The sequence below is a fragment of the Dromiciops gliroides genome, chromosome 5, assembly GCF_019393635.1.
Source record: "Dromiciops gliroides isolate mDroGli1 chromosome 5, mDroGli1.pri, whole genome shotgun sequence".
Lineage (NCBI taxonomy): Eukaryota > Metazoa > Chordata > Mammalia > Microbiotheria > Microbiotheriidae > Dromiciops > Dromiciops gliroides.
Window position 1 is genome coordinate 292,554,532 of NC_057865.1, and position 27,922 is coordinate 292,582,453.

The 27,922-nt window shown below is 55.7% G+C and overlaps 1 protein-coding gene across 8 annotated transcripts; it reads right to left on the reverse strand.

The window, feature by feature from the left end:
- RANGAP1 (Ran GTPase activating protein 1) lies at positions 1–26,179 on the reverse strand. Of its 8 annotated transcripts, none has more exons than XM_043966587.1 (16): positions 26,040–26,179; positions 22,707–22,852; positions 19,614–19,741; positions 17,138–17,197; positions 10,073–10,252; positions 8,463–8,597; positions 7,686–7,844; positions 7,270–7,383; positions 7,010–7,109; positions 6,825–6,909; positions 6,562–6,751; positions 5,897–6,010; positions 5,690–5,792; positions 4,249–4,337; positions 3,777–3,898; positions 1–1,757 (listed from the first exon to the last, which is right to left on the reverse strand). In XM_043966587.1, exons 2-16 carry the CDS (start codon positions 22,816–22,818, stop codon positions 1,688–1,690), a joined length of 1,761 nt encoding a protein of 586 aa, XP_043822522.1. In that variant the 5' UTR covers positions 22,819–22,852; positions 26,040–26,179; the 3' UTR covers positions 1–1,687. The 8 variants fall into 8 exon arrangements, with proteins under 8 accessions (XP_043822522.1, XP_043822519.1, XP_043822518.1 ...); XM_043966584.1 differs by having other exon boundaries at positions 26,002–26,157; XM_043966583.1 differs by having other exon boundaries at positions 25,984–26,154.
- Positions 26,180–27,922: the final 1,743 nt, after the last annotated feature.

The following is a 27,922-nucleotide window of genomic DNA, read 5'->3' on the forward strand; positions in this document are numbered from 1 at the left end:
TTGCAACACATCACTTTATTCTGTCTGCTACCCTAACCCCAGCCCAGGCAGGACAGTTACGCACACATCAGCACAAGTACCGACACAGATGAGAACAGGCGTGCAGGGGTGAAGGCACCCTGGGGTGAGGCCATGCCAGAGCTGGCCCCTTCAGCTCTGAGTCGGCTCGGAAGCCACCCTGGCCTAGGCCCACCAAGGGGAGATTCTGGAGAGTCCTCCCTCGTCCTCTGACCCACCAGAGCCCAGAAGGCGGCTCCACACAGCTGGGCCTCTCTGCCCTGACCTCCCCTGTGAGCAGCCAGAGAAGTGAAGTCAAGAAAGTGGCTGAAGAAGCCAAAGGGGGCCCCGCCACCGCCAGCCCTGCTCTGGGTTACGCCAACCAGGCCAGGGCCCACTCTCCTCAAGCACACACACGTTCCTATGAACACTAGCTAAAGCTGGGAAAAGGCCAGAGAAGCTGGACAAAGATCTGCTCCGAGCCTTCCCAGCAGCCTTTGCCAGTGCTCCCACGGAGGGGCCCCCAAGGCCACAGCGCAGGCTGGGAAACCACCACCGCAGACAGGTCAAGAGCACCCTGGGGTCCTGCTCCCGGGGCCCCTGCCACTCTTAGATATGTTACGGGGAAGGGAAGGGGGGGTGTCCCTGCTGCACCCCCTCCTCAGCGTTTTGGTCCATTATGAAGCATGGGCTGACCAGACGCAGAGCGGTAGCCCCAGGCAGGGCCCAAGCATAGTGAGGCAAGAGCAAAGGTTAGGGAGCCAAGGAGACCCAGCCCTGACTCGGAACCCACCAAAGCCCAGAAGAAAATGGCTGCTGCACCCCCAGGGAGCCCAACCACCTGGACCAGCTGTGCTCTGACCACCTAACCCTTCTGGGCCACCAGTTATGGTGGCCAAGCCTGGGCCGGAGGGAGCCAAGCAACAGGGGACAGCTCTCCCGCCTTGGTCTGGCTGGGTAGGATGGGGCCTTCCCCAGACCACCCTGCTGAAGGGCCGAGCTCAGGCCCAGCACAGCACAGGGTCGCGGATGGTCAGTCTGATGCTGCCACAGCAGAGAGTAGGCACCCAGGCACAGCCTAGCTCTCCTCCCCATGGAGGATCCTGGGTCACTGGGTCTGCCTCTCCCACGTGGCCCCCCCAGACTAACTCCGTGCCCCTCCCAGGCAGCAGAGCCCAGGAGGCTGAGATGAGGCTGCTCCCTTTCCCAAAGATCCCGTGGGCGGAAGCAGCTGAGAGGCTCCCCATGCCAGCTATGGGCACCGTCTGCCCCCAGAACAGTTAGTGATGGCCAGGGGAGATCCAGGCAGGCCAGCGTGAGGGCAGGGAACAGCGTTTAATGAGGGGGCCACCATCCATTTCCAGAAGCAGGCAGGATGGAAGTGTCCAAGGCCAGCTCCCCTGAGGCAGGCTGGCGAGGCTGATCCAGAACACAGACGTCATTAAAAACCCCACAAACCCTGGGACCGGAGCCGGGGCCAGGGCCGGGGCCAGCAGGTGGGGCACTGGGGGGGAGGACAAACACCAAACCAAAGCAGCCTCCCCGAGGTTTCCCAGGGTGGAAGGCAGGGGAAGGTCTCTTCAGTGGAAGTGATGGCGGACACACACACTTGTCCTTGGGGGACTGGGCAGGGGCTCTCAGTTCATAAAGTTCGTTGGGGGATGACGGCAGAGGCCCGGCCTCTGAGCGACTAGACATGGTGGAGGGTTTGCAGGAGGTTGTGGCGGGCAAAGGAGCAGGACTCGAGAGCCCTGTTGGGCCTACAAGAGACAGGAATAAAGGGAAATGAATGACGTGAGATCAGCAGCACAAGGCGTCTGGCTGGTGCCTGAGGAGGGTGGGGGCCGCCTCCCTGGTGTCCTGGGCGGGCCTAGGTTAGCTGGTGGCTCTGACCAACACTAATCAGGAGGCACTAATAACATAATTGCTCCTAATTCCGTAGCGTCCTATGGTTACAAAGAACAAGCCTGTGGGGGAGCTCCAAGCCTCACCACCCTCATTTCAAAGATGAAGAAACAGTCACAGAGGTCACGTGATGTGCCCAGGTCAGATGTGGCAGTGGCCTGGATGCCAAGGGTGCCCTTCAATAGTCACACGGGTAACCAACACTCAGAGCTGATGGGAATTCAGGAGACAGAACCACTCGCCTGTCCCTGACTCCAAGCCCTGCGCTGGCCACTGGCCCATTCTGTCCCTTTGACCGCCCAGCCAAGGCCAGGGCAGGTGGGAATGAGCACACAATCCTGATCCCACCTGAGCGCCTCAGCTGGGCTCCCCCCTCCCCGCCCCATCCCAGGAATGTGGAAGCCCCAGCCAAACAGCCACCCTGGGGCCCAGGAGCCAGAGCTGCTGAGTCCCGGCCTGTGTCCTGCCACCACCCCGGGGATCCCCAAGACAGTCGCGGGTCTTCCCATGGGGTCAAGCATCCTGCCTCTTAAGGAGCTGGCCCCCTCAGCTCTCTCCCCGGCCTGGCTGCCCATGCCCTTCCTACAACCTGGAGCCCAGGAGCTTCCCCTGGACCTGATGCTTGTCACCACTGCCTCATCCATCCTCCCGTGCCCTCTCTGACCTGTCCTGCTCCTCCCACCCAGGCGTGCCCTCACATGCTGCAGGGACAGAGAAGTGGGTACCTTCACCTTTGGGGCTTCCCGGATCCCTTCTCGCAGTATTTTGAGATGCACAAAATACATGAGGTCATTACAGGGGTACAAAGAAAGCCAGCTGCATCGAGGTGCAGCTCCTCGTAAACCACTCAAAGATATTTAACAAGTATTTCCAAATCACGTTTACAGAACTGGCCTGGCTAAGGAGAGCTCCTCGCCCAAAGAGGCCTTCTTAACCTTCTCCGCTCGTCACCCGGGTCTATGGGCCAGCAGAACAGGGAGACATAACCTTTTACTGTTGCCAGATTTCTCACGACCCTCACATTCAGTGACTTGACCTCATCTGGGGTCACAACCCACGGTTTAAGAAGCTCTGGTCTAGAGGATCAAGTGCAAACTCCTCAGTCTGGCATTCAAGGCTCTTCCCAGTCTGGCTGGAGGGGGAGAAGGGTCCTTGGAAAGGCCATCTGGTTGTGGGGAGGAGGTGACTGTCCCGACAGCCACCCCCAGGGCTCATTGCACTGGGTGTCACTGAGTGCACCGGCTGGGGAACAGGCGCCTTGGGCGACACTGGGGCTCATGTACATGTGGGCCCATCACCCCGCCCCCAGCCTCCTTTTCCTCATCTGTAAAATGGGGATAGACATGCCAGCTGGGCTGCCTGTTATATACCCATGGATGGGCAACGTTCTGGCCACCATCTGGCCAGAGAGCCGCCAGGCTCCGAGAGAGCCCAGACCCAACTGCGGGGAGGCTCCAAAGGCGGCCAAACTACTCAGGCCTGTGTCTTGCAATCAGCCCAGCCAGCGTGTCCTCCAGAACTGTCGGGCAGAGCAGTGCTAGGCACCCTGGGGGGGGTCCTCCAGGAACCCGCTCTGCAGACCCTTGTCTGCTGCGGGGCTACTTTGGGCAGCTGGGCCTGCCACATAGTGGGTCTGCTCTGGGGAGTCCCTGGGCCCCTGAATCTTCTGGGGGTGCCCGAGGTCTGGCAGCACAGGCCCCACAAGGGGCACACGCCGAAGGGCCAGGCTGTTATGGAAACTCTTTAGGCCCTGCCGCCAGAGCTCCCTCTGCACCCCTCCCCAGTCCTCCAGGACGGGCTCACAGACTGAGTCACCAAGGCTAGCAGCTGAAGCTGTAGTGCCCCCCACCCCGAGGGCCAGGCTGGTCACTCACTTGGTCACAAAGGCCAGGAGCACGGGCGTCAAGGTCTTTGGGAAGTAATCCTGCTGGACCATGTGGTTGAGGACCATCAGGGGGCCATAGAGATTGGGGATGGCCTTGATCTTGTCCTCGCTCTGCAGGAAAGGACACCGGAGGGTGAGGCTGGCTGCGCTGGAGCAGGCCCCAGAGAAGTCGCTGCTGACCTCCCCGATTCCAAGGCCAGGGCTGCCTCGGGCGGTCTGGCCCACGAGCCCCTTAGCAAGCACTTGACAGCCTTCTTCAAACTAAGGCGGGACTTTCCCAACCATTCTGTGGCCCAGACCCCGCCCCCCGGGTCAGCCCTGCCCACCATTGGGACATAGGCCAAGTGCCCCCACAAAGTAGTGGCCCCCAGGCTCCAGGGAAGGAGCCCCCTCGAGTCAGAATCTGTGCGTGGACCTCCCCTTTCCCATCTTTCAGCTGGGCCTAACCCCTTCTCCCTCACCTTGAGCAGTCCCATGTGTATTAAGAGCTTGGTGATGAACGCATTGGAGTTGAAGGTGGCGGAGCCAAAGGCTTTCTTCATCAGGGCGTCTGGAAGAGATGGAAGAGGGGCATGTTGGGCTCGGGGCTGGGGACTCCCAAGAGGCACCTGCCACCCTCCAGCTGGCACAGAGGTGTGCCCCTAAAGCCTTCAGCAGCACCGACAAGGCAGGAGAGGGAGAGGAGGAAGCCCAAGGGCCAGATGGGCAAAGGGGCGTAGAGAGGAAGGGGCGGCCAAGAAGATTCCCCCGGCCAGAGGCCACTCCGGGCTCACAGTGCCCCATCCCACCCTGGCCCCAGGGCACACCCAATCGGGCCCCACCAACCCGCCAAGCTTCTCTCCTGCTGTGGAAACACTTGGCCTTCAAACCAGCCTCGTCTCCTTGACACGACTGTGCCCCCTCGCCCCCAACCTTCCCCCGCCCTGTTCTGAGGCAAGCAGGCAGGCAGGCTGAGGGGCCTGCCCAGTGAGGGCATTTCTTCATTTCCTCCTCTGTAAAAGGGCACACCCACTGCTCTAGGGCCGGCTGGGCAGCGCCTCCCAAGCCCCCTTGTCCTGCCCTTTCGGTTCAGACGAGGCAGTGGAGGTCCCACAGCTGCTGCTGACAGCCTCCCCTCCACCTCCCTGTCAGACCCATGGGGCCCACGCACAGATGGAGGGATGCCTGGTGAGCAGCTCCCTCAGGCCTATCCCAGGCCCAGAGGCCCCGCTCTGTCTCTGTCCCAGGTGCGGAGGGAGCACTGTGGGGAGGACGAGAGCCTGTGGTACATGCCCTCAGACTACGAGTAGGGAACGAGTCATGAGCCAGACCTCTGTCCTGGCATGAGGGAACGTGGCAGCCAAGACACAGGCTCAAATTTCAGCTTCTACACTGGCCAGCCTTGGACCCAAACCTCAACTTCTTCACCTAGAGCAAAGCTTAAACCGTGGGTCAACCCCATATGCGGTCGTGTAACTGAATTGGGGGGCGGCGGGGCCCTGGATTCAAGAGGACCTGAGTTCAAATCTGGCCTCACACTTGTCACTTACTAGCTGTGTGACCCTGGGCAAGTCACTTAACCCTCATTGCACCGGGAGAAAAAAAAAATTGGGGGGGGTGAAAAGGGGTCATGAGTAGAAAGAATTGAAGAAGCCCTGGTCCAGAAAATGGGTGTAGGAATGGGTACTCAGTGCACCCCCTCTACCCCACAGGCTTGTAACCCCAAAGCATCAGAGCTAGGAGCTGTTCTGGTACCCAGTGCCCAGCACCCTGCACCCACGGGCATGGACTGAGCTGTGTGTGCCAGGCTGCCAGCCTGCTGCTGACCACCACGCGCCTGGCCCACCCATCCACCCGCCAGCCATCAGATGCCTCCTAGAAGCTCTTCCCTGCCAGCCTGCACCAGGCTGGAGGCGCACTTACCCACCGCCTCCTGAACAGCCGTCTTCACCGCCAGGTCATCTTTGAACACAGAGGAGACCTTCAGGAAAGTCGAGACCACCTTCTCTGGATCAGACGTGTCCGTCTATGGGGAGCAGGGACGGTCAGGGTGTTGGGGAGAGCCCCGAGCATGACTCCTGCCCTCCCCAGGCCCTGACCTGACGGGCCCCTGGCACAGAGCTCCATTACCTGCTGGGCTATCAGCATTGAGCTCTTGGGCCCAAGACGCAGAAGCTTTTCCGAAGACGGGAAAGCGAGGAATGTGGAGACGTCAGTGGGAGAGCACAGCACAGAAGCAGGTTCCTGCAAACAGAGGCCCTCACTCAGGCCCAGCGAGTGGCTCCAGAGGGGTGGGGCCCCTCCCAACTGTCTCTGCCGCCCAGCCCACAGCCTCACACAGAGCTCTCACTAGGGGGTGGGACACAAGAATGTATTTCAAGGAAGAGCAGCGTGCCTCAGCCGAACCTCCATCACCTTCTCTTACCCTGGTGAGACCAGAGAGGCCCGGCTGGCAGGTCCACGGACTGCCCGGGCCGGGGTCTGAGCTTGGCCCAGGAGGCCCGAAAGCCCCGACCCCACCTGTCTGTGCCTGTTGTCTGCCGCCCTGCCTTGGGCAGGCCATCTAACTGGGGCCCTGCCGGGAGGAGACTGACTTTCTAGTCTGAGACCCCGGTTTCTCGCCTCCCCTCAAAGCTGAACCTCACGAGGGCCAAGGCAATTTCCCCCAGGAGACGGGGGTCTTGCAGACAGTGCGCAGTTGGTTCGGGTGGCGACGCGCACAGTGGCGAGCTGGTCTCTCCACCGACAAACAGGCCCGGGCCCATCCTCCTCCCCGCAAATCCCTGGGAATTTACCCCAACGTGCGTATCCAGGATCTTCTTGGGGGGCGTGGTCACTTCTTCTGCTTCACCTCGCTGAAGCTCCTCCTCCTCCTCCTCCTCCTCCTCCTCCTCTTCCTCCTCCTCTTCCTCCTCTTCCTCCTCCTCCTCTTCCTCTTCCTCCTCCCCCTCTTCCTCCTCTTCCTCCTCCTCCCCTTCGTCGTCACTGCAGAGGGATGGCCGATGAATCCTGCCCTGCCCTGCCCCCCAGGTGACCCCTCAGGCCCGGCCGCCCCTACCTGAGCGAGGCCAGCGTGTGGGCCATGCTGAAGCCTTCCAGGATCTCCTGAAGCTGCTCGCAGCCTTCCTCACCCAAGGCGTTCCCTGTGGCGCGAGGGGGAAGAGTAAGGACCGGGGGAGGAGGAGGGGCTGACGCCCAAGCCCACAGGCCCCGGGAGCCTCAAGGCCGGACGCCTCCCCGTACCGTTGAGATCCAATTTTTCCAGTTCTGATTTGTCCTCAACAGCCTCTGCGATGGCCAGCGCGGCGTCTCGCTTGATTTCACAGAAAGACAAGTTCAGCTCCTGAGACAAAACAGGGAAGGGTGTCAAATGTCTCTGCTCCCAAGCGCGTCAGGGCAATCTCCCCCAAATTATACCAAGCCACTGCCCCCCCCCCCGGCCCTGGCTGGTCCTCGAAGGCTGAGAAGGCAGCTCTTGGATGCACGTGGGCAGCAGGACTCACCTTCAGTCGGTGCAACCCCTCCTTCACAGCGTCAGCGATGGCCAGAGCCCCTCGGGAACGCACCAGGCAGTCGCCAAAATTGATCACTTCCACCTGCCTCAGGATCTTCAGGGTCTGTGGGCCAGAGCCAGGGCACAGCGTGGGTGCAAAGGGAAGTGGAGGGCCTCTGCCAGTCCCTGACCCAAGGCCCACTTAGGCCCTCCTCTGTCGGGATCTGTCCCCCTCGGGCCTCAGGTAGCACTTCGATTGGAGATTCTCTCACACACGTAATTCTAATGGACAATGACGTCTGTGCGTTGCTATCTGAGCCCCTGCTGGGCTCTATGCTCCAAGGAAGCTTGTTCTGTCTCCCACAGAGCGCACCAGTGTAGGTGCTACTGCTCCCCCCCCTCGCTCCCAGCCACCGTGGGGCTCACCTCGGCCATGGCCACCGCCCCCTTCTCAGTGAAAGTGTTGTCATTCAGGTTGATGACTCTCAGCAGGGAGTTGGCCGCGAAGGCCTGGGCCAGCGCTGTGACACCAGGGTGGTTGATCCCATTCTGAGGCATGTGGATTTCTTCCAGGGTCCCAATGATCTGTGTGAGAGGAAAAGCAAAGCAAAGATGGGGAGGGTCCGTGAACACCACCTAAGTGCGGGAGCATGTGTCAGTGCGCCCAGAGCTGGGGCACTGGATTGAATGTGAGATCAGGGCAGGAGCCTGGGCTCGGTGCAGATGCCGAGCTGGATGGCCTTCGGGGCCAGGGCTTCTGGGAGGGGTGTGAGCGTCCCCCCCCCCCCTCACTGGCTCCATTCCCCCGCCCCTGCTCCCCCCACCCCTAGCCTGGCTCCCAGCAGGCCCCTTAACAAATGCTTCAACTGACATTCGACAGACTCCAAGCCCGCCCCTCTTCATCAAGGTCTGACATCAGGCCGCCATCTCTCTCAAGGCTTCTGAGCCATGTGAGCTTGGAGAGCCATTTCTTCCCCGAGCTTCATCAGGAGAATGGGGACAAGGCCAGCTCAGGCACTTGTGGGGCGCTCCCAGCTTCCTCCTCTTCACTCATTCCACCTGGTGGATGCGCCCCACCCCCCACCCCCCACCCCCCCGCGAGACACCACTTCCACATCTGCCACCGCCCCTGGATTGGGGACTCCCCCGCCCCTGGGCTCAGTCGAGCCTCTCGCAGGAATCCCGGGCGCCACTGTCGCTCACCCCAAAGGCTTCAGCCAGGGCCGTGGCTCCATCATTCTCCAGGCGGTTTCTGCCGGCCACAAACATCGTCAGGGCCAGCGGTTTGCCCAGGGCGCTGGATTTCCGGTGGCATTCAGTCAGAGCTGATGCCAAGATCTGGAAGGAGAAATCAAATGTGCTGGGTCCTCTTGTCTTCCCCTGCCCATCTCCACCTGACCGCAGGGTCTTTCTACCTCCCTCGTCTTTGAGTATCCTCAGGTCGAAAGCCAGGGGGCGACTTTGGGTCAAAGTCTGATTCTGCACTAGCTACATCCCTTCAGGCAAGTGGCTGAATGTCTCTGGGCCTCAGTTTCCTCATTTGTAAAGTGAGGCAGCTTGTTTTCTGTGACCTTTTTGCCTCTTGCCCAGAGCACTGCAACCGTTTCTATGTGCTTCCCAAGCCTCAAGTCTTTCCCCACTCCAACTCACCCTTCAATGCTGACTATGCCATGCCCTCCTCCAGTGAGCCCCATGGGCCCTGTCCCCTCCAGGACCCAATGTAGCATTCTCTGCGAGCCCTTCCTCACACTTTAACCCTCTGTCTGCATGCAGCCGGCCATTCCTCCACATCCCTCACCGCTGAGCCTTTGCCCCGGCTGGGCCCTCTGCTTGGAACGCTCTCCCAGCTCACCTCCCCACCTCCTGGCATCTGGGCTTTCTCCCGGGATCGGCTTAAATCCTGCCTCGGGAAGAGGCCTTCCCAGGTTCCCCCAGCGGCTAGGGCCTTCCTCTATCAGATTACCTTCCCTTTACGGCATGTGCCCCACGCTATTTACATGAAGAACGAGCAGTGGGGGCTCCGCTTTGCCCTTTAGCCACCATTCTGAGAAGTGGAGTTTCAGACTCCGTGCACGTCGCCTGCACATGTCTGGCCCCATCCCCACTGCTGCCCACCACGACAACTGCCCCTCATCTGAATGTCTCCCCAGAAGCCAGGAGCCTTCAGCGCTCGATCTTCTCCTTCCCTGCCTCCAATTTGTGAATTAACCAGAAATTAACCAGGAGAAACCAAGCTTATGGGTCCTGGCTCCCAAGAGCCCTGGTCCCGGTTTATTCTGCAAACCAGGTGCCCCGTTTGATTAATCAATCACTGGACATAACTCCTCAGCTTCTTTACTCCGCCATAACCCCCCAACCCCCCAAGACTAGGAGCTCCTCGAGGGCAGCCACCCTGTTTTGTCCTTTCTTTGTATCCCCAGTACCAGGTACACAGTAAGGGTTTAATAAATGCTTACTACCCTCCAGAATCTCTTTCTGGCTGCCGCTTGTCCTCCCCTCCCCATGGACAGGCCTGCTCTTCCCAACTGGAATTTATAAGCTAGACTTAGCTCCCCCATGGCAGAGAGCCAAAGAGGGGTGGGGGCTTGGTGAGCCCACCTCAGGGGAGGACTGCCCAGCTCTCAGCCCCATGGGGCTTCTGGCCTCTCCCACCAAATGTCAGCGTTTCCAGGACCACCCACTGGACCCCGCCCTTGTTAGCAAGGGCCCTGAGCACAGGCCTGAACTGCTCGTCCCATGTCTATGGAGGGCATGCAAAGGCCTGCAGTGCCCTTTGCGCCTCTGTGCGCTCGTGCCGGGGAGCCACCACCTACCTTGCCACCACCGATGCCCAGACCGCAGTTGTTAAGCTTCAGCTCCCGCAGTGTGAAGCAAGCCGAGCTCTTGAGCAGGGCCTCGAAGCCCCGCACACCGTCTGGCCCAAAGGCGTTATCACTCAGATCCAGTTCCACCAGCTGTGCCCCGGCTGTGATGAGGGCATCCCCCAGCGAGATCTAGGAGCACATGCAGGAACAGGCGAGAATGCTCAGAGCTTCTTCTGCAAAGTTTGGGGGGAGGGAAAAGGTGGTGCCAGCACCCCAGGAGTCCTTGTAGCACCCCAGGTTCTCTGTTCCCCCTCCCTCTCTTCTGCTACTGCCACAGGGGGTTGATGTTCATGGGCCCATTGATGCTCTGGGGCAAGCTCTGGCCTGCTGCTGGCTCCCTCGCCCACGGCCACAGGGCCCATGAGTCTTGTCTCCTACGTTGCCCTCCCATTAGGGAGAGGCCTGCTCTCCAGGCTGCTCTGATTCCTTGGTTCATGCTGGGAAATGTGGGACGACCACCCCTGCTCACATTGCCCTTGTCTGTCACAGCAGCTCAGGGGGGCCTCTCCTAGAGGGGAGGGACCCCCCTGACAGGGGCTCAAATGAATAAATGAGTGAATGAATGTGAGGAAGAAGGGGGAAGAGGGAGGCTAGAAACCAAGTCCTTTCTGGCCAATCTTAACATCCCGGCACTGACAACTGAGGAATTACAGAAAGTAGGGAAGATGCCTGAGCCGTACACAGGGAAAAGGAGGGCACCGACCTGGGGAGGGAAGGAAGGCGTGTCTGGAATTTAGATGCCTGTGTGGTAAGGTTGGGTAGAGGCAGGATGGCGAGAGAGGTATCTGACCGTCCAGAGACCACATCTGGTCAGCTGGACAACAGAGAGCCACAGACGTTCTCTGAGGGTAGCTGGTAACGACGGGCCTGCCAGCCTGATCCTGGCACCAGCGTCCAAGCTCCCCACTCAGCTGCTCGCAGTGGGGCTGACCGGATCCCCAGTCATCTAATGGACAAGGGGTCCTCTGACCATCTGCCACCACGTGGGAATGTCCTAAGGAACATGCCCAGCTGCTACTGCCCAAAGAGAGCGGGGGACACTTAGAAACGTCCCAGTCCATGGGAAGCTGGGCCTGCACTCCTGAGGTCAGGGGTCTTTCTGTCTCTGGCCTCTAACAGTGAATTAAAGGAAGGAAGGAATGGAAGCCAGGGTAGACACCATGAGGCCCTCAATATTAGGATGAGGCCACAGGAGTGGGAAGGAGGGCCCTGGTAGAGGGAGATGGTTTAGGGAGGTGTGACCCTGCACATGCTACAGCTTCTTGGAGCCCCAGGTAAGAGCTGGGTGAATCAGGTGGACACCAAAGGTGGAGGAGCAGCCCGCACCCCAGAGGTTCCAGGCTTTCCTGAACATTCCATACACTCCACCATTATTTGTGTAACCCCAGAGAGGTCAATGAAAAAATGGCCCCAAATTATTTATAGCAGCATGTTTTATGAAAACAAAAAACTGGAGCGCAGGAGATGCCCCAATTGGGGAATGGCTAAGCCAATGGTGTGACATGAAGATGATGGAATAGCGGACTCCCAGGTCACATGATCAACAACATGGGGGACTAGGCATTTTCTCAAATCTCCACAATCGTTCAAGATTTTCTAACATCGAAATTATGCACCAGAAGAGATAAAGCCATTTCAGTCCCCATGGTCCAGGACACTGAGCAGGCAAAGAAGGTAGCGAGACCATGATCTAGCAGCTAACTGTGCTGGCTCAGCACCTCCCTCTTCCCAGGGCCATGGATAGCCACCCCCGTGCTGCAGGGGAGCAGTGGGCTCAGGGCTACAACCTGTCGTCGGGCTCCTCCAAGGGCTGCAGAAATCCAAACTCCCAAGAGCAGAAATGTACCCAGGCTGTGGTGGCAGCAGCCTGACACGGCTCTGCCCTGTGCTAGGAAGAGGTGGATACCTGCATGGGGGCATGAGTCTGAAGGAAGGAGCCCAGCATCCAACTGGGATCTGCTTTAACCCCCCAGAAGTCACTTGGGGCAGAGACCTAGGCTGGAGAACCACGAATTGTCCACATAGGAGGAAGCTGAGACACTTTGAGATCCAGCCCTTAAGGAAGAGGGAAGTCAAAAAGTGAGCAATTGGGGAAAATAGATTGAAATTACCAAAGATCGGGGCAGCTAGGTGGCGCAGTGGATAGAGCACTGGCCCTGGAGTCAGGAGGATCTGAGTTCAAATCTGGCCTCAGACACATAACACTTACTAGCTGTGTGACCCTGGGAAAATCACTTAACCCCAATTGCCTCACTGGGAAAAAAAAAAAAGGAAATTACCAAAGATCTCAGGAAGAAAAAACCCCTCAAAAGACCTTGACCAGAAGCAGATGCCTCTAAGATTCAGTAAAGGAGTCCAGGCCTCTATGAATCAATAAATACTGCCTGATGGGGCAGAGGGCCCTGTGGATCTTGAGAATGCGGAGCCATAATAGGCTGTTCTGAGTGGCTGAAAAGGGCAATGAGAAATGTGAGAGCAGAACTGACGGCCAGAACGGAAACACTGAAATCTGCCCTAGCAAGTGTTGGCAAAGAAACCAGAGAGGCCGACTGACTGGGAATGCACACACAAAGACGTGAAGGACAATCTGGACGAAGAGAAGTAGAAGCAATAACACCAAAAGAAAGCGCTTTCTCTATGCAAGCAAAACATATTATCTTGAAGATGAAAGCACAGAGACAACCTAAGGATCAGAAAAACATAACAAGTCAAAAACCTCAACACCATAATGTGAGAAATAATACATAAAACTTCCCAGAATTTCTGGCCACAAAAAACCAAATTGCCGATCAAAAGGATCCACAGATTGCTTCCAGAAAAGATAGCAAAGGCTCTAAGTTCCAAGACACACAGTGGTTAAATTTAACAATGCCACTGAAAAACAACCAGGATCTTTGCATAATAAAAAGGAAAGACAAGACTACTCTGTGCTCATCAGAAAATGCAGGAGGGGACAGAAGGGTGTTCTGAAGAGCAATGGAGCTCAGGATACAGCCCAAAGTGATGTATCCTGCAAATCTGAGTTTGGGCATAAAGGGGGGGGGCAGAGAAGATGGATGCTCAATAATAAAGAAGCATTCAAAACGTTCTTAGAAAGAAAATCAAACATGAAGAGATTTTATTTGCTTCTCAAACACCCTAGGCAACAGCAGCAGCAAAGGGAAAGCATAGAGATCATCAAGAGACTTTCTTTGTGTATAACAGAAGACAGAGGTGAAGTCAGGTGCAGGTGATGATGGAGAGACCGGTCTGAAGTATTATGGACTGAACCTGGTGGTACTGCACTCATGGGTACAAAATGGGAGGGAAAGAGGAGGACAGAGAAGAGGGTGATGTGTGCTAGCCAAGTCCAGGGCTAGTGATGAGAGAAAGGGGAATCCTGTGGTCTGTCAGAAAGAGGAGAGTCTGAAGGGCAGTGAGTGAGAAGGCAGGGGAGGAGAAGGGGTGCCACTAATCAAAGTGAAGGAAAATGTGGAGCTGGGACTGGGTGGTGTTTGTGGCGATTTGGTGCTTGGAGAAATCTTACTTTGGGAAGGGGCAGCCATTGAGGGCAACTGATGCCTGGGGAGAGGGATGGCATGGACCCAGGGAGGTTTAGAGGCAAACCAGATAAGGCGAAACAGGTGTGTGTGTGGGGGGGGAGAGGTCAGTAGGGAGTTGTCTAATCAGGGAGTAAATGGGGGGCAGGAGGGGAGGGGGTGTGTCATGAGGTAGTCCTTTCTAGGGAAACAAGAAACAACAAGGCCCGTAGAAATGCATATTCTTCTGAGTGAGGGTGAGTGGGAAGCCCCACAAAGCAGTGGCACAAACTACCAAAATGGGCATCCCTGAAGCTCTGATTTGATGAGGGACAGAGAACAGAAAGCACCTAAATAACTAGAGGAGCCGCGGACTAAAGAATGAGAGTCTAAGGCAGATGAGGGAGCAAGGGAGAGAAATCCTTTCTGGAAAAGGGAAAAGAAAACAAAGACTTAAAAACCAGGAAGACAAGCTGAAAAGGAAGAGAGGAAGGGAAATTCTACTTGGCTGCGGGGAAGAAAAAGGAACTAATAAGCAAAGCCCCAAAGGGAAAGGACAACAAACAGGGTGGGAGGGGCTCAGAGATGACAGGAAGAGTACCAGTGGAAGACTTATTTGAACTGCTGCAAAGGGAAGTGAGCAGAACCAGAAGAATACTGTACACAGTAACAGCAACACGGTAATGAGGAACAACTGTGAAAGACTTAGCTATTCTGATTGATATAATGAGGCAAGACAGTTCTGAAGGACACATGATGAAAAATGTTTCCCCTTGAGAGAGAGAGAGAGAGAGAGAGAACTGACAGTCTCTAAGAGCAGAGGGAAGCCTGTTGTTTTTCCGACTTACTTTTCTTGTGTGTTTTTTGGAGGGTGGTGGTGGTGGGATTATGGAGAAGGTAGATTATGTTTTGCTTGACTTCATATGTACAATGGACATCATATTGCCTGCCTTCTCCATGGGCTAGAGGCAGGGAGGGAATTTGGAACTCGACATTTAAAAAAAACTACCAAAAACAAACACAGAAATATTTTTTTTTTAGTGAGGCAATTGGGGTTAAGTGACTTGCCCAGGGTCACACAGCTAGTAAGTGTTAAGTGTCTGAGGCCGGATTTGAACTCAGGTCCTCCTGACTCCAGGGCTGGTGCTCTATCCACTGCGCCACCTAGCTGCCCCACATAAATAATTTTTTAAAGAAAAAGAACCCGTGGGAATAGAGTTACCTTAAAAAAGACTAAGCTAAAGTAATTGGAGAGAGTAGTACTATGTCTGTAGTGGAAGAGGGGGAAAAACCCTGTTCTTAGAGACAAATGGAGGAAAATATAAACCATGCTCTCATAACTTGAAATGTGAATGGATTAACTAATCCAGTAAAATGAAAAAGAACAACAGACTGGCTGTGAAAACAAAACCCCACAAACATTTAAGAAACATACAAAGAATAAAACTGAGCAGTTAGAAAAAAATGTACTATGCATCAAGTGAATCCAAAAAAGCCATGTTACAATCATGTCACCCAACAAAAGTAAAACATTCAAAAAATAAACTAGACATTTGCTGAAAGGAACCATAGAAAACAAACCAGCGTCAGTATAAATGCTCTGAGTGTAATGAGACGATTATAGACATGAAAGTATCATTGTGAAGAAATCACAAATATGATGAGAAGTATGGAAAGACTTCTATGAGTAGATACCAAGTGAAGAGGGCAGAACCAGGAAAACCACCCACCCAGTGACACCAGTGTAACTGAAAGAACCATAATATTATAAATGAAGCTGGATGCTGTGAAATCATAATGACCAAGCCTGGGAGGAGAGAATCTTCAGATTCAGAGGCTGCTTGATAGATAGCATGGAGAATTTTAGGTCAAGGGAAATTAGGGCTGAGAAGGGGCACATCAGTCATGTGTGGAAGTCTGTCTTCAAAGGGTAGAGAAGCGAGGGGGTAGTAGGAAAGGAACGCAGTGAGGAGGGTACAGGTACAGGATTCTTCCCAGGAGTCGGCCGGGAAAGGGAGGCAGAGATGATGAAGGAGAGCATGAAGAGATGGGAGGAGCTTCAAGTGAAGGCTTTTGAAGGATGGTTGAGACTTGAACATTCTTACAGGAAGCAGGGAAGGGCCAGCAGAGAGGGTCATACTGAAGATGAGAGAGAGACACGGGAAATCACTGATGGGGAGAGCTCTGCAAGAAAACAAAACAGGGCTGGCTCAAGGGTCCGAGTAAGTACGGGCTTGTCTTGGGAAGGACGAAGGCTTGGGGACCAGGAAGAGGTGGCAAGGAAAGTGGGATTGTCCCTCAGCAGATGGTGACTATAAAGAATTAGGGAGAGAGAAGGGAAGGAGGAGAGGCCAATGGTAAAATCACAACCAGGTGGCTGTATGAAGGCAGACAAGGACACTGATGGTTGGTAGGGTCACGGGGTCAAAGATGCCCGTTATTCAAGAGCAATTCCTAGAGGAACGAAAATTAAAGCAACTTGGAGGGCCCCACTTATACGCACTAGACCGGTGAAAATGAAACAAAGGGAAATGACAAATATTGGAGGGTCTAGAGGGATGAAAGGCACACCAGGATGTGGGGGCACACCCCTTCTAGAAAGTAATTTGGAACTATGCCTTAAAAGTCACTAAATTTGACCCAGAAATGACACTGTTGGGCCTATAAGACAAAGAGGTCAAGGACCCTATGGACAAGAATATTTATAGCAGCCCTTTTTGTTATAGCAAAGGGGTACCTATCAATAGAGGAATGGCTAAACAAATTACAGCAAAACAATGTAATAAAACCATACTATCACATGGTTTCAAAGCAACCGGGAAGATCTGCAGTTCCCAGCAGCACTCTCTCTAGCCTCTGTGGGGTCTGAATCGAGCATCACAGGCAGCTCCAGTGGGATACTGCTCCACCTTATTCTTACCCACACTCCCTCCCCTCCAATGCTCTCATTCATTCTGTCCTATTCTACCGGTGCATTTATTTGCTCCTGGCATCCCGAATGCCTTCAGGGGGCCCTCCCATCCGGGATCCCCCCAGATCTCTGGACGTTTCCTCGGTCCTCATCTTCCAGCTCCACTAGTGATCTGTGATGAGGTGCCTCCCCTGCCTCCCTCCCCTTAGCCCCTGGAGAAGAGGGCCTGTGTTCTAGCCTCACATTCCCAGTCTTGTACACAGTGGGAGCTTGGTAAACGGTTGTTTATCCAATTGCCTGTTAAATTAGTTTTTAGGTAACAGCCCCTTTTGTCCCTTTCAGACTCATTGGTCAGAAATGGATTCTAAGGGCAAGGCACCTTAGTCACCTTAGCCCGACCCTTGGCACCAGCTGACCACAAGGTGGTCACGATACTCCCCTTTCAGTCCAGCCTAGCAACCAGGGAGAGCCCGCCTGCCCGCCCACCCAAAGCTCTGGATAGCTCAGGGAAGGGATGGCTTCTGAATGGAAGGAAGTACTGAGGGGTGGGAGGCAAGGACAGCCTTGCTGGCCCCCTTCACTCACCAGGGCAGGAGGGATCTCCGACCTCAGCCTCCCAGTGAACATGTCGCTCCAATGGCATCGCTTGGCAAGAGGGGAGGGAAGGAAACAAGAGAAAATGCTAAGTTTACTAGGATGGCTTGGACTCCTGCTCTCTGATCAGGCTCGCACCCAGCCTCCTAGCAGGGACATGCAGGGTTAGAACCTGAAGGGCACTGAGGCCGGGCCCCTCCTGTGAGGGAGCAGGACATCAGACTTGGTCCTGCTGGTGGAAGGGCCTGGTCTCTGCCCCCCACGGGCAGCACAGAGAGGGAGATGCTGCTTGGCTGCTCACACAAACATGAACAGAGAGTGAACAGCGCCTGTAGGCACCTGGCTGGTGAGTCAGTGGCACCTGAGGGAGGATAAAGCAGAGGGACCGGCCCAAACAAGGTGACAGCCTCCCTGCGCTCAGGGCCACGCCGGGAACATTCCACGTCCAGGCTCTGACTTCCCACTTCACAAACCCACCCACAACACTGTGAGAGGAACTGGGACACTGAGCTTAGCTAAGAGAAGGTTGGGAAGGGGGAACAAGGTGGCAGCTGGCCTCTGCCTAGCCATCCCCACCCCAGGGAGGAAAAGCACATGCCTGTCTACAGAGGGCAGAGTGAGGTCCAGCCAGCCAAAGAGACAGGCAGGAAGGTTTCCAAAAGTCACTTGAGGGGCAGCTAGGTGGCACAGTGTATAAAGCGCTGGCCCTGGATTCAGGAGGACCTGAGTTCAAATCCAGTCTCAGACATTTGACACTTACTAGCTGTGTGACCCTGGCCAAGTCGCTTAACCCTCATTGCCACCCCGCCCCCAAAAAACCAACCAAACAAAAAATCACTTGGAAGGGAAGGAAGAGCCTCCGACAGGGCTTGGGTGGCCTCCCTGGTGAGGGCTCCCCTCAGGTCACAACCACAGCCATGTCAGGGGAGTGGCACACCCTGGCAAGGAGAGCCTCCAATAATCCTGAGCCTCCTTTCAGCCCAAAAGTTCAGCAGCTGCTACGGGGAATCCTTGGGCCAAAGCCCAATTTTCATATGCTTCGTTCCAATGACATCAGAGTTTGGGGCCAGAGAGGAGAATCAGCTTCCAGGGCATCCAGCCATTGCGCTCCCTCCAGGTGTCCCCCATCCCAACCCCCTTCCCAAGACACCTCTCCTCTCCTCTTTCCTATTAGAATGTAAGTTCCCTGAGGACAGGACTGTCATTCTTTAACTTGTCTCTCCAGCGTCCAGCATAGGACCAGCACAAAGGAAGTGATGAATAAACGCTCTTCTCTTCATTCATGACTGTCCTCACTCATTCCCAGAGATGGGAACTGGATCTGGGATTTCAATGCTGTTGGGAACTCCCAGGGGAGGACGCACCCTCTTTCAAAACAGGCTGGCACCTTCTCTTCAATTTATAGTCTTAGAACAGCAGCTTTAGGGGCAAAATTGAGAAGCCCAGGATCTCAGCCTCATCTTATGGGCCCACGGACTTGAAATGTGACCTGAGGCCCTCCTGATTCCTGAGCCCAGGGGGTCTCACCCCAAACCTCTGCTCCACTGTTCACACCCTGTGGGACCCTGGGCAAATCCCAGGGAGGATGATGTCTCTAGGGCCCCTTCCAGACTCCTAAACATTTCCTCCCCTGAGACTGCTCAGTGCCCCGAGAGTGACAGAACAGATGGTGGTCAGGGGCAGGACATGGTGTGTCTCCATGGGGTGGGGGCCCTCCTTTCCTCTCCCAGGCCCACTGGATTCTGGGGTGGTATCTGTTTATCTCTAGAGGCCTGTGCTCTCAGTTAAGCTGGGGCCAACAGTCCAGGCCACCCAAGTGGGATAAGCATCTTGTTATTTTGCTGAGAACATCCCAAAGAACGAACCGTCCCAGGCCAGAAGTGAGCAAAACAAACCGGAGCCACGGCTGCCAATGTTTGCTCGGCCATGACCTCCTCAGGTAAAGCTGGCACAGCTGGTCCTCGTCCTCTGAAGGCTCTCTTTGAGCCTTCACTGGATCAGAAAAAGAAAAGCCCTTAGGAGGAGACTACCCATGGTCCCTCCTTGACCCTGAGTTGGTCTCTCCCGCCTGGGACGTGGTGGGCAGCAGCCAGCTGGGCTTGCCTGCCCTGATCCCCTGTGGCCCACAACTGGCAAAGGAGTGGCAGTGAGGACAAGGGGAGAAGGAATGAGGGGAAGAGTGTGCATTGAGCACCTTCTCTGAGCCACAAGCAAGCACCATGGGCATAAAGAGACCATGAGGACAGACCCTGTTCTCAAAGAGCTCCTGCTCTCAATGGGGAGACAACACAGGGCAGGTGGAAAGGCCCAGAAAATGAACCCAAGGGAAGTGATGGGGTGGGTGCCAAGGCCCAGAAGAGAATGCCCAGGGGGCCCTGGAAGGTCAGATGATGTTTCCCCAGGGGCTGGAAGGCACAGAAACAGGGCAGGGGGTAAGAATCCCTCCTAAGGTGCATCAAACACTCACCTTCAGTTCCGATTTCTTCTCCAGGGCTTTGGCGATAACTCTGGCTGCCTCCACACCCACTGTGTTGCCTTCAAGGCGCAGGGCCTCAAGGCCCTCAAAGGCCTCTATCTCTCTAATCACCTCCCGAGCTGAATGGACCCAAGAAAGGAGCCACGTGGTTAGAGAATCCTGGGCTCCAGGAGCCAGCAAGGGGTCCCTGAGAGGCCTCCCTCCCCTTTAGGAGCTCTAAGTGTGCTTCCTTGTGTGTCAGAAGGAGTAATGAGCACCCTGTAGCACCTGCCTCACAAGGGTGTGTGTGGTGCTTGGTGACCCTGGAAGCCCCCCCCCGTGCCGCTTCCTCGCTACCCAAAGCACGAGGACTTGGGGGTGCGGCCCCCAGGAGTGAGTCCCCAACCCCTCCAAGCTCCAGCAGCCCCAGGCAGGGTGGGAAGGGTCACAGCCTCAGTCACTTGTCCAAGCAGATGACAAATGACAACAACACAGAGCTTTCTTCAGCATCGTCCTGGAAGACCCCCAGTGCAAACGCCACCATCCCCTACCTGACAGATAATGAAACGTTAACACTTCGGTGACAGGTCACAATGAATGCCCAAGGACTTCGGCCAGGGCAGCACTCGCTCTGGGCCACGTGCTGGGCGCAAAAGCAAAAGGGAAACTCTGCTGTCTGTGAACTTACGGGTGATCACTGGCCATGGCCGTCGATGGAGCAGGGTCTTAAGCAGACCCGCTGTTTGACTGCGCTTCTTACCCTCCATGGGGAAGGGCAGCACTGTACCCATTTTAGGGATGAGGGAAGCTGCCCCATGCCTTGCTCTAGAATCTCCTCCAGCCCAGAATCTAGACTGACCCTGGTTCTCTTTTAAGGGACAAGCACTACCTGGAGCCTGGAAGCACTGCCGATTACCTGGAGGCTGAGGTCAGCAGACAAAGCCAGGGCCCAGACAAGCAGGTGCTTGGTATTTGCCTGTGACAGGGGCACCGAGGGACCCAGGAATACTCTGTCTTTTCAGGCCCATGAGCTCCAAGAGATCCCTCCCCTGCTGGGCAAAGAATGCTCAGGCTGAGCTGCATCCCGTTAGCCCAAAGCCAGCCTCAAACAAGCTTCAGAAGCTCCCGGGGGACCAAAGACTTAGAGCGCAAAGGACTGTTCGCGGCACTCAACCCAAGCTGTTTGTCTGACAGAGGAAAAACCAAGAGAGCCCAGGCATGGTCACATGACTTGCCCAGGCTCACAAAGAGGCCGCCTGCAGTCTGCCAGCCAGACCCCAGTGCCTGCCCAAGCTGGCTGGGACTTGTCTCCTGCTGCCTCTGCCCATGAGTCACACACCTATGACCTTTGCTTCAAGGGGGCCTGTGATTTCCCAGGGTAGAAATCTCCTCACTGATGCAGAGTGGCACCTCATTTGTAACTTATCATCCTGGTGGCTCCAGGGCACTGAGAGCTTAGCTGATTCTCCACCAGGGCACAGCTATCAGGTGTCCAAGACAAGACTCAAGCATAGAAGGGCAGCTAGGTGGCACAGTGGATAAAGCACTGGCCCTGGATTCAGGAGGACCTGAGTTCAAATCCAGCCTCAGACACTTGACACTTACTAGTTATATGACCGTGGACAAGTCACTTAACCCTCATTGTCCAGCAAAAAAAAAAAAAAGCTTCAAGCACATGCCATGTCACCATGGCCAGTCCTCTAGCCCATAAACCACAGCGCTGCTCCGCCCATCTGCCACCTCCTCCACACAGCCTTCCCTGACTGCACCCTCCCAGCAGTTCCCAAAGCAGGGCCCTAGCTTGCATGTTTGCTCTAAGATTCAGTTCTGACTCACAGGGATGTCTACACTGGTCACACCTAAGATCCATGGAAGGTCCTCCTTGTGGAGCCCCCCAGCAGGTGCTCCTGACACCACCCAACCATAACTTGGCCATCTTTCTAGATCCCAATGCAGGGGGGGGGGGGGGTGTGTCTGTGGGCCTGGCTGTGAATTGGGGCCCTGTCAAGTACATGACCTGTGTGACCCCCAAACAAGTCCTTCAACTCTTGGAGGCTCAGGGGGGGGGAGAAAGGTGATCCCTGGACATGAAAGGATAGCCACATCTGCCTCACTGAAAGAAAAAGCACTTGGTGGCCATGTGGAGCCTCAGGCCTGGGCCTGGGCCGGGCCGGAAGGGCAGAGAGCCCTGAGTTTTGGGAGACTCTCAGAGGCTGGGCACCTCAGGCAAATCCTGGCTGCCGCTGGACAATCATTCAAGCTTCAACCGGATGATCCCAGGAGCAGCGTCACAGTCACCCCTCACCCCATTTTACTTTGATTTCTATCTTGAATTCCAAATTCTCTTCCTCCCTCCCTCCCTCTCCCACCCATTGAGAAAGCAGGAAACCCAGTGTTCACCACACACAGGTTCTCATAGTGCTCATCCTGCCCAAGTGGTAAGGAAACTGAGGCAGCAATCTGGGGTCTTAAGGATCTGGCCTATTGACCACAAAGGGAGTTAGTGCCAGAGTCTGAAGTCAGGCCCAGGCTCTCTGCTGAATAAATAAAGGCATGTCGGGCTGGCCTTGACATCAGTTTGATCAGCCCAAGGCCAGGGAGAAGCTATCCCGGCAGGCCTCTGGCTTCATCTCCACGGCATTCCTGGGTCTCCTAGAAATGGGGACCCTCTGGTCAGGAGTAATTAACTGCCCTGAGCATGCTGGACAGGGTGTCAAGGAGAAGGGGAAAGAAATGATCCAAGCACACACTCTGCCACGCACCCAGAAAGTCTTTGTGGGCAAGCCCAAACCAGCTCCCCTGATCTAAGTCAGTGTGGCTGAAGAGTTCAGCCCAACCAGCTGATCCCCAGGAGCTGCACCTGGCCAGAAAGGCTGCTTCCCAGGGCTTAAGAATGTGTAATCTGAGGCAGGGCCTGGTCCAAGGGGCACTGCTTCCCTGGGGGGAGGGGAAAGAGAAGGGGAGGAACGACCTCCAGGGAGAGCATGGGCTTGCTGGGCTGGGCCTCTTTTAGCCTAGGTTCTCCCTTAGCTAGTCCTAGCTCCTCTCCCGATCTAGGCCAAGGGGGTGGAGTGATGGGGCGAGGGGTGGGGGTGAGGGGCTCACCATCCTCTGCCGTGTTGAGTTTGAGGCTTTTCCCTTTGAAGCTGAGCTGTCCCCCGCCCACCTGGGTTCTGGCCAGGCTTTCGGCAAGTTTGGCAATGTCTTCAGACGCCATGGTGGCTGTGGCTTTGTCAGGCTTCCTCCCCGGGCTGCTGAGAAAGGCACCAAGTCTCATCATCAAAGCCATCCCATTTGTTGGATATTTTGCAAGCCACACAGTGCCCTCCCCATAATACCTCGCTGACGTACATACGGGGCCTCACTAGCCCCCTGGGTCAGTGGGGAACATGTGGGGCTTTGCCTGCCTAAGGTCCCAGCTAAGAAACAGCAGCGTCCGGCATGAAGCCCAGGTTGACTGGTTCTGCCACCAGAGCCGAGGCTGGAGGGCATTAGATGTGAAAGACACGCACTCTCCCTGAAGCAACAAACATTTATTAAGCACCTACTGGGTTGAGCCAGCAAAATGTGGGTCTGACAAGAGGGGTGGGCCCCCAACATGGCAGCCACAACACACGCTACCATGATACATTCCAAAGTCGTGCTGCTACTAAGTGCCAGGTAAGGGGGAAAGGAGCTGGCAGCCAAGTGACCGGGAGCAGAGGGAAAGCTTTCTGCAAGAGGGATGGGCTTCAAGAGCTGGATGGGGGAAAGCCTGCCTAGTGGATTCTGAGCCCGAAGGGAGCTTGGGGGTTGCCCAGTCCAACCTCCTCCTCTGCTGGACAGAATTACAGAGGCCCCACAGGTAAAGTCCCTTGCCCAAGGTCACAAGGTAGTGAGGAGCTGGTCCCCACGTGCAGGCCAGCTGGGGCCAAAGGCCTCTCTGTCTGCCAGATGTGAGCATCCAGCTCCATCTCCGACTGTCCTCAAACAGCAGTTGCCTACATGGGCTGAAACCCTGGGCAAAGGGAGTTCCATCTAGCCTGACTTGCTGGAAGGGGCAGGTGGGCAGAAGAGATGCCTGCCACTCTCAATGCTCTGCCCCCTGCTCTTGGGCCCTCGAGTCTCAGCTGCCCCCTGACTCTCCTGGCTGGGACAAGATGGACAGAACCGTGGGATTTCCTTAATTTGGAAGCCAGATGTCAACAGGGCTGAAGATCCAGGGCAGAGTATACACAGGACCAACGACTGACTGTCCTGGGCCACAGCTCCCACTGCCCTCCCCCAAATGGGGCAGAGTGCTTAAAGCCATCTATCCAGGGAGAAGCCAGTGCCCTCCCTGGCTTGCCTGGCCGGAGGCAGGAAGAGGGGGAGGAAAGGAGTTGTCACCTAGAGACGGCAGGCTCAAACTCAGGACCAGTAGTCCCCATTGAGGGCAGGAAGCAGGGGCTCCTAGGAGACAGCAGGCTCTACATCATAAAAGCCACCATCACAATAGGCTGGCCCCACTCCTGGGACAAAGACCACCCCACCCCCACCAAGGACAGAGGAGCCCAGAAAGAACCAGTTCCCCCAAGTCAAGGGCCTAGGCCTGCAGACAGGTCTGACAAGGGCCCCACCAAAGAAAGTCAAGGCATAGATCAATAATGAAAGACTAATGAAAGTTGTCTTGGGGTACCACCCTCTCTAAGAGACACAAAATAGGAACCTGTTGGGGGTTTTTGAACTAGGTTCAAGTACTTGGGTGGAAATTAGGGGAACGTTTGATTCTAAAGCAGAAAGCTAAAAGAAACCCCCGAACACCCCAACAGCCCCACTAGCCCAGTCCCAAACTTCATATACCTAACAGAACTAACCAGCATCATTCATGTGGCTGTGTGCAAAAAACCCTAGATTTTTAGTCAGAGAGAAAACTGGATTTGGGTTCAAATACCAAAACACAGCTATGTGAACAGTAACCTGCATGGCCTTGGCCCTCTCTGTCAAGGCCTGATCGGGGCTGGACAGACCTTCGCTATAGCCCCTCCCAGCTCCAGGTTCCTCTCCTAAACGCTCTGGCACACCTTGTGGTCTCCCCCTCAGAGAACTGAATCCACATGCTACTTAGCCTTGCTGCCACATCCTGGCCCAGCCCAGCGGGGCCCAGTGCACCAGAGTTTGGGGCAAGGTGAGGAGATGGCCCTCTGGAGTGCCCGCTTAGGCCGCTGGCCCCCCCAAACTGAGCTACAGCAAACTTTGCTGCCTAAAGTAACTGTGGAGCGTCTCCACCTGACAGCCAACACTGTCACCTTTTACGACCTCTCGGGGGCTTTAACCTTTCCTATGGGTTGTGTCTCTAGGCAAGTGAACCCTTGGGCATCTGCAAGGCCTAGCACGTGACTTGGACATATCAATTAACACGAATTTGTGAAGCCTGGGCTCTGCCACAGGCACTGTCCGAGGTGCTGGGAGTGGGCATAAAAATGCAGCTGGTCCGCCCTCAAGGAGGTTACACTGACAGTGCATGCCTGTGTGTAACTCGAGTTGTTGTCAATGTACCCGGTTCCTGGATGGCTCCTCCCTTAAGAGCGACACCTGCCAACTGCCCGCCTAAGGATGCAGCCAGTCGGGAGTGGGGGCAGCTCCTTTGCCCTTTCCCGAGAAGGGGTCCAGGCCGAGCCCCCCAGGGCCCTCCCCATCTGCCAACTAGCGCCAGGAGACTTTCCGATTGTTGAGGAGCCCTCCCGTCGCCCAGCTGACACCGGGCAGGGCCCTGGCTCCGCCCCTGTACAATGGGGGGTCCCTCCCCCCAGCCTGGGTCTTCCCCGAAGATCTGATCCCAGGCCCCGGGTTCGGCGGTCGGCACGACCATGCACGATGCCGGAGCGGAGGCGCCCCGGGCGGGGTCCCCCCTCCCAGCCCTGTAGGAGGCCGGACGTGCTCCAGCGACCGCGATCCCCCAATGCACCACCTCTGCTCGCTGGGTACCCTCCCTTCTCTGGGTCTCAGTTTCCCCATCTGCACCCGCCCAGCAGAGGCAGGTGCGGACGCAGACGAGGACGGGGGCGGGCCTTCTCCCCCCTCCGCTTCCTGCCCCAAGGGGCCCCGCGGGAGCCACAGGACTTACGTGCGCGCGCGCTGACGGGCGAGCGGCGGGCTGGCGGGAGGGCGAGCGGCGGGCGCCTCGTGCAGCGGCGGCGGCCTCAGAGCTTGCGCTCGCCACCCTCCTGCGCACGCGCACGGCTTCTCCCCGGGGAAAGGGGGGGGAGAGGAGAAGGGGGGGTCGCGCGCTGGGGGGAGGGGGGGAGGGGAATCACACGCGGGAGGCGAGGAGCACGCGGGAGGCGGCGGCGGAGGCGGCGGCGTAACACCGCGTCACGATAGGCTGGTAACCAACGGCCGCCCACCCTCCTCTCTCACTTACTCCCACACACAAACGCACAGTCACACGCGGCTCGCCCTGGTCTCCGCCAACAGCACCTGCGCCTCCGGGCCGCCGATCGATGATGGCGGCGAGGGAGAATTTTTTGAAAGCCGGCAGTTAATTTCCTGCGATCTGATTTGCTCAGGGACTCTTCGCCGGCCGTCTTTTCCGCCAACGCGCCGGCTGAGCCGGGAAGTGTAGTTCCACCCCTTCGACTCGCCCTAGGAGCCGCACCTTTTCCTGACTACAGTACCCATAGAGTAGTGCGGGCCACAAGCCGGCTTTCCTCCCTTCCCGTTTAGAGTCCCTCTCGTTCCCGCGAGATCATTGATCATTGGCAGGGCTCTCGTGGACCGGAAGAGAAAACTACCATTCCCGAGGTGCACCGCGGCTGCGCCTGCTCGCTGCCTTCGCTCCTCTCAACGGCCGACTGTCAACAACTTTATTTAGAAATTTGACGGACAAAATCTAGGCCCTGGGGCTCCCTCTAGTGACTGACTCTTCTGTTCCTTAAAACGAGGATGGGGGCATTGGCTCTGTTCTGGATAGTCCGCAAAGAAGGGGCTGCCCCGCGCTAGGGAGGAGGGGCAACGTGGAAAACGCGCCGTTACGGGCGTGGTCAGAAGGAGCGAGCAGACCCAGTGAAAAATGCCCCTAATCATTAATAATAAAAGAAATGCCAATGAAAACCACTGAGCTTCCATCTTACAATCGAGCCGATTGGCAAAGAGGACAAGACAAAATGGCGATTGTTGAAGAAGGGGAGGGTGGCGTGCTAATGCATTGTTGGTGGAGCTGTGGATCCGGCTAGCTGTTTGGAGTCCAGATTTACCCCCGTCATTGAATCGTACGGACCCTTTGACCCACCCATTCCAAAACCAGGTAGCTGGACCAAAGGGACCAAAGCCCAGAAGGAAAGGACTAAAATCTACAAAACTACCAATAGCCACGACTTTAACACGACAAAAAAAGATACAATAAAGGGAATGGCAGGACAAATCGTGTCATATTACTGTGATGGAAATTGCTGTCAAGAGAAGGGGGGGCGGCTAGGTGGTGCAGTGGATAAAGCACTGGCCCTGGATTCAGGAGTACCTGAGTTCAAATCCGGCTTCAGACACTTGACACTTACTAGCTGTGTGACCCTGGGCAAGTCGCTTAACCCCCATTGCCCCGTTAAAAAAAAAAAAGAGCGAAATGAGGGACGTGGTAGATTAAGAGGAATTTGAGAAGGCTCTTTTGAACTATGACCCAGTGAAATGAACAGAACCGGGAGAACAATTTACACACTGACAATGATCATGTAGAGAAAAAGAAAGAAGATTTCAGTACTCTGGTCATCAGAACTAATTCATTCGGATTTGGAGGTCTGACTGTGACTCCTTTGGCGAGGAGCAGTGGATAGACATCGCCTGCGCATGCCCGACTATGGCCAATGGATTAATTTGTTTTCCTTGTTATAAGGGGGAGGGATTGTAGGTGAGATAGTGGATAGTGGTAGAGATGCAAAAGGGGGAAAAGAAAGAAAAGAGCATTGGAGTATTGATAAAACACTAAATATTCAGAGGAAAGTAAAAAATTCGGGAGAGGAACAAGCAGGGCAATGTTACTGCTTTGTTACATTTGAGGTTGTTCAGCTGTGTCTTGGCAAAGATGTTGGAGTGGTTTGCTGTTTCCTTCTCCAATGTATGCCCATTTTACAGATGAGAAACTGAGGCAAATAAGAGTTAAGTAACACACAGCTAGTAAATGTGAGGCCGGATTGGAACATAGATCTTCTGGATTCCAGGCCCAGTGCTTTATTCTCTGCACTAACTAGCTAGATTTGATATATCTGTAACTCTCCCCACTCCCCAAACTACATATAAATGAAGTTTATTTTCATATACCATCTTCTTTAAGGGGCTTCTTTGTATATTGGAATGTTAGTGTTCATTGA

Bases quoted from the DNA above. Each gene is read 5' to 3' on its own strand.
- RANGAP1 (XM_043966587.1), bottom strand. From the start codon at position 22,818: ATGGCGTCTGAAGACATTGCCAAACTTGCCGAAAGCCTGGCCAGAACC. The intron at 17,198-19,613 runs GTGAGTGTTTGA...CCTCTTGCCAAG, and splicing joins AGAAGAAATCGGAACTGAAG to CGATGCCATTGGAGCGACAT. The intron at 4,338-5,689 runs GTAAGTGCGCCT...CATCTCTTCCAG, and splicing joins GGCTGTTCAGGAGGCGGTGG to ACGCCCTGATGAAGAAAGCC.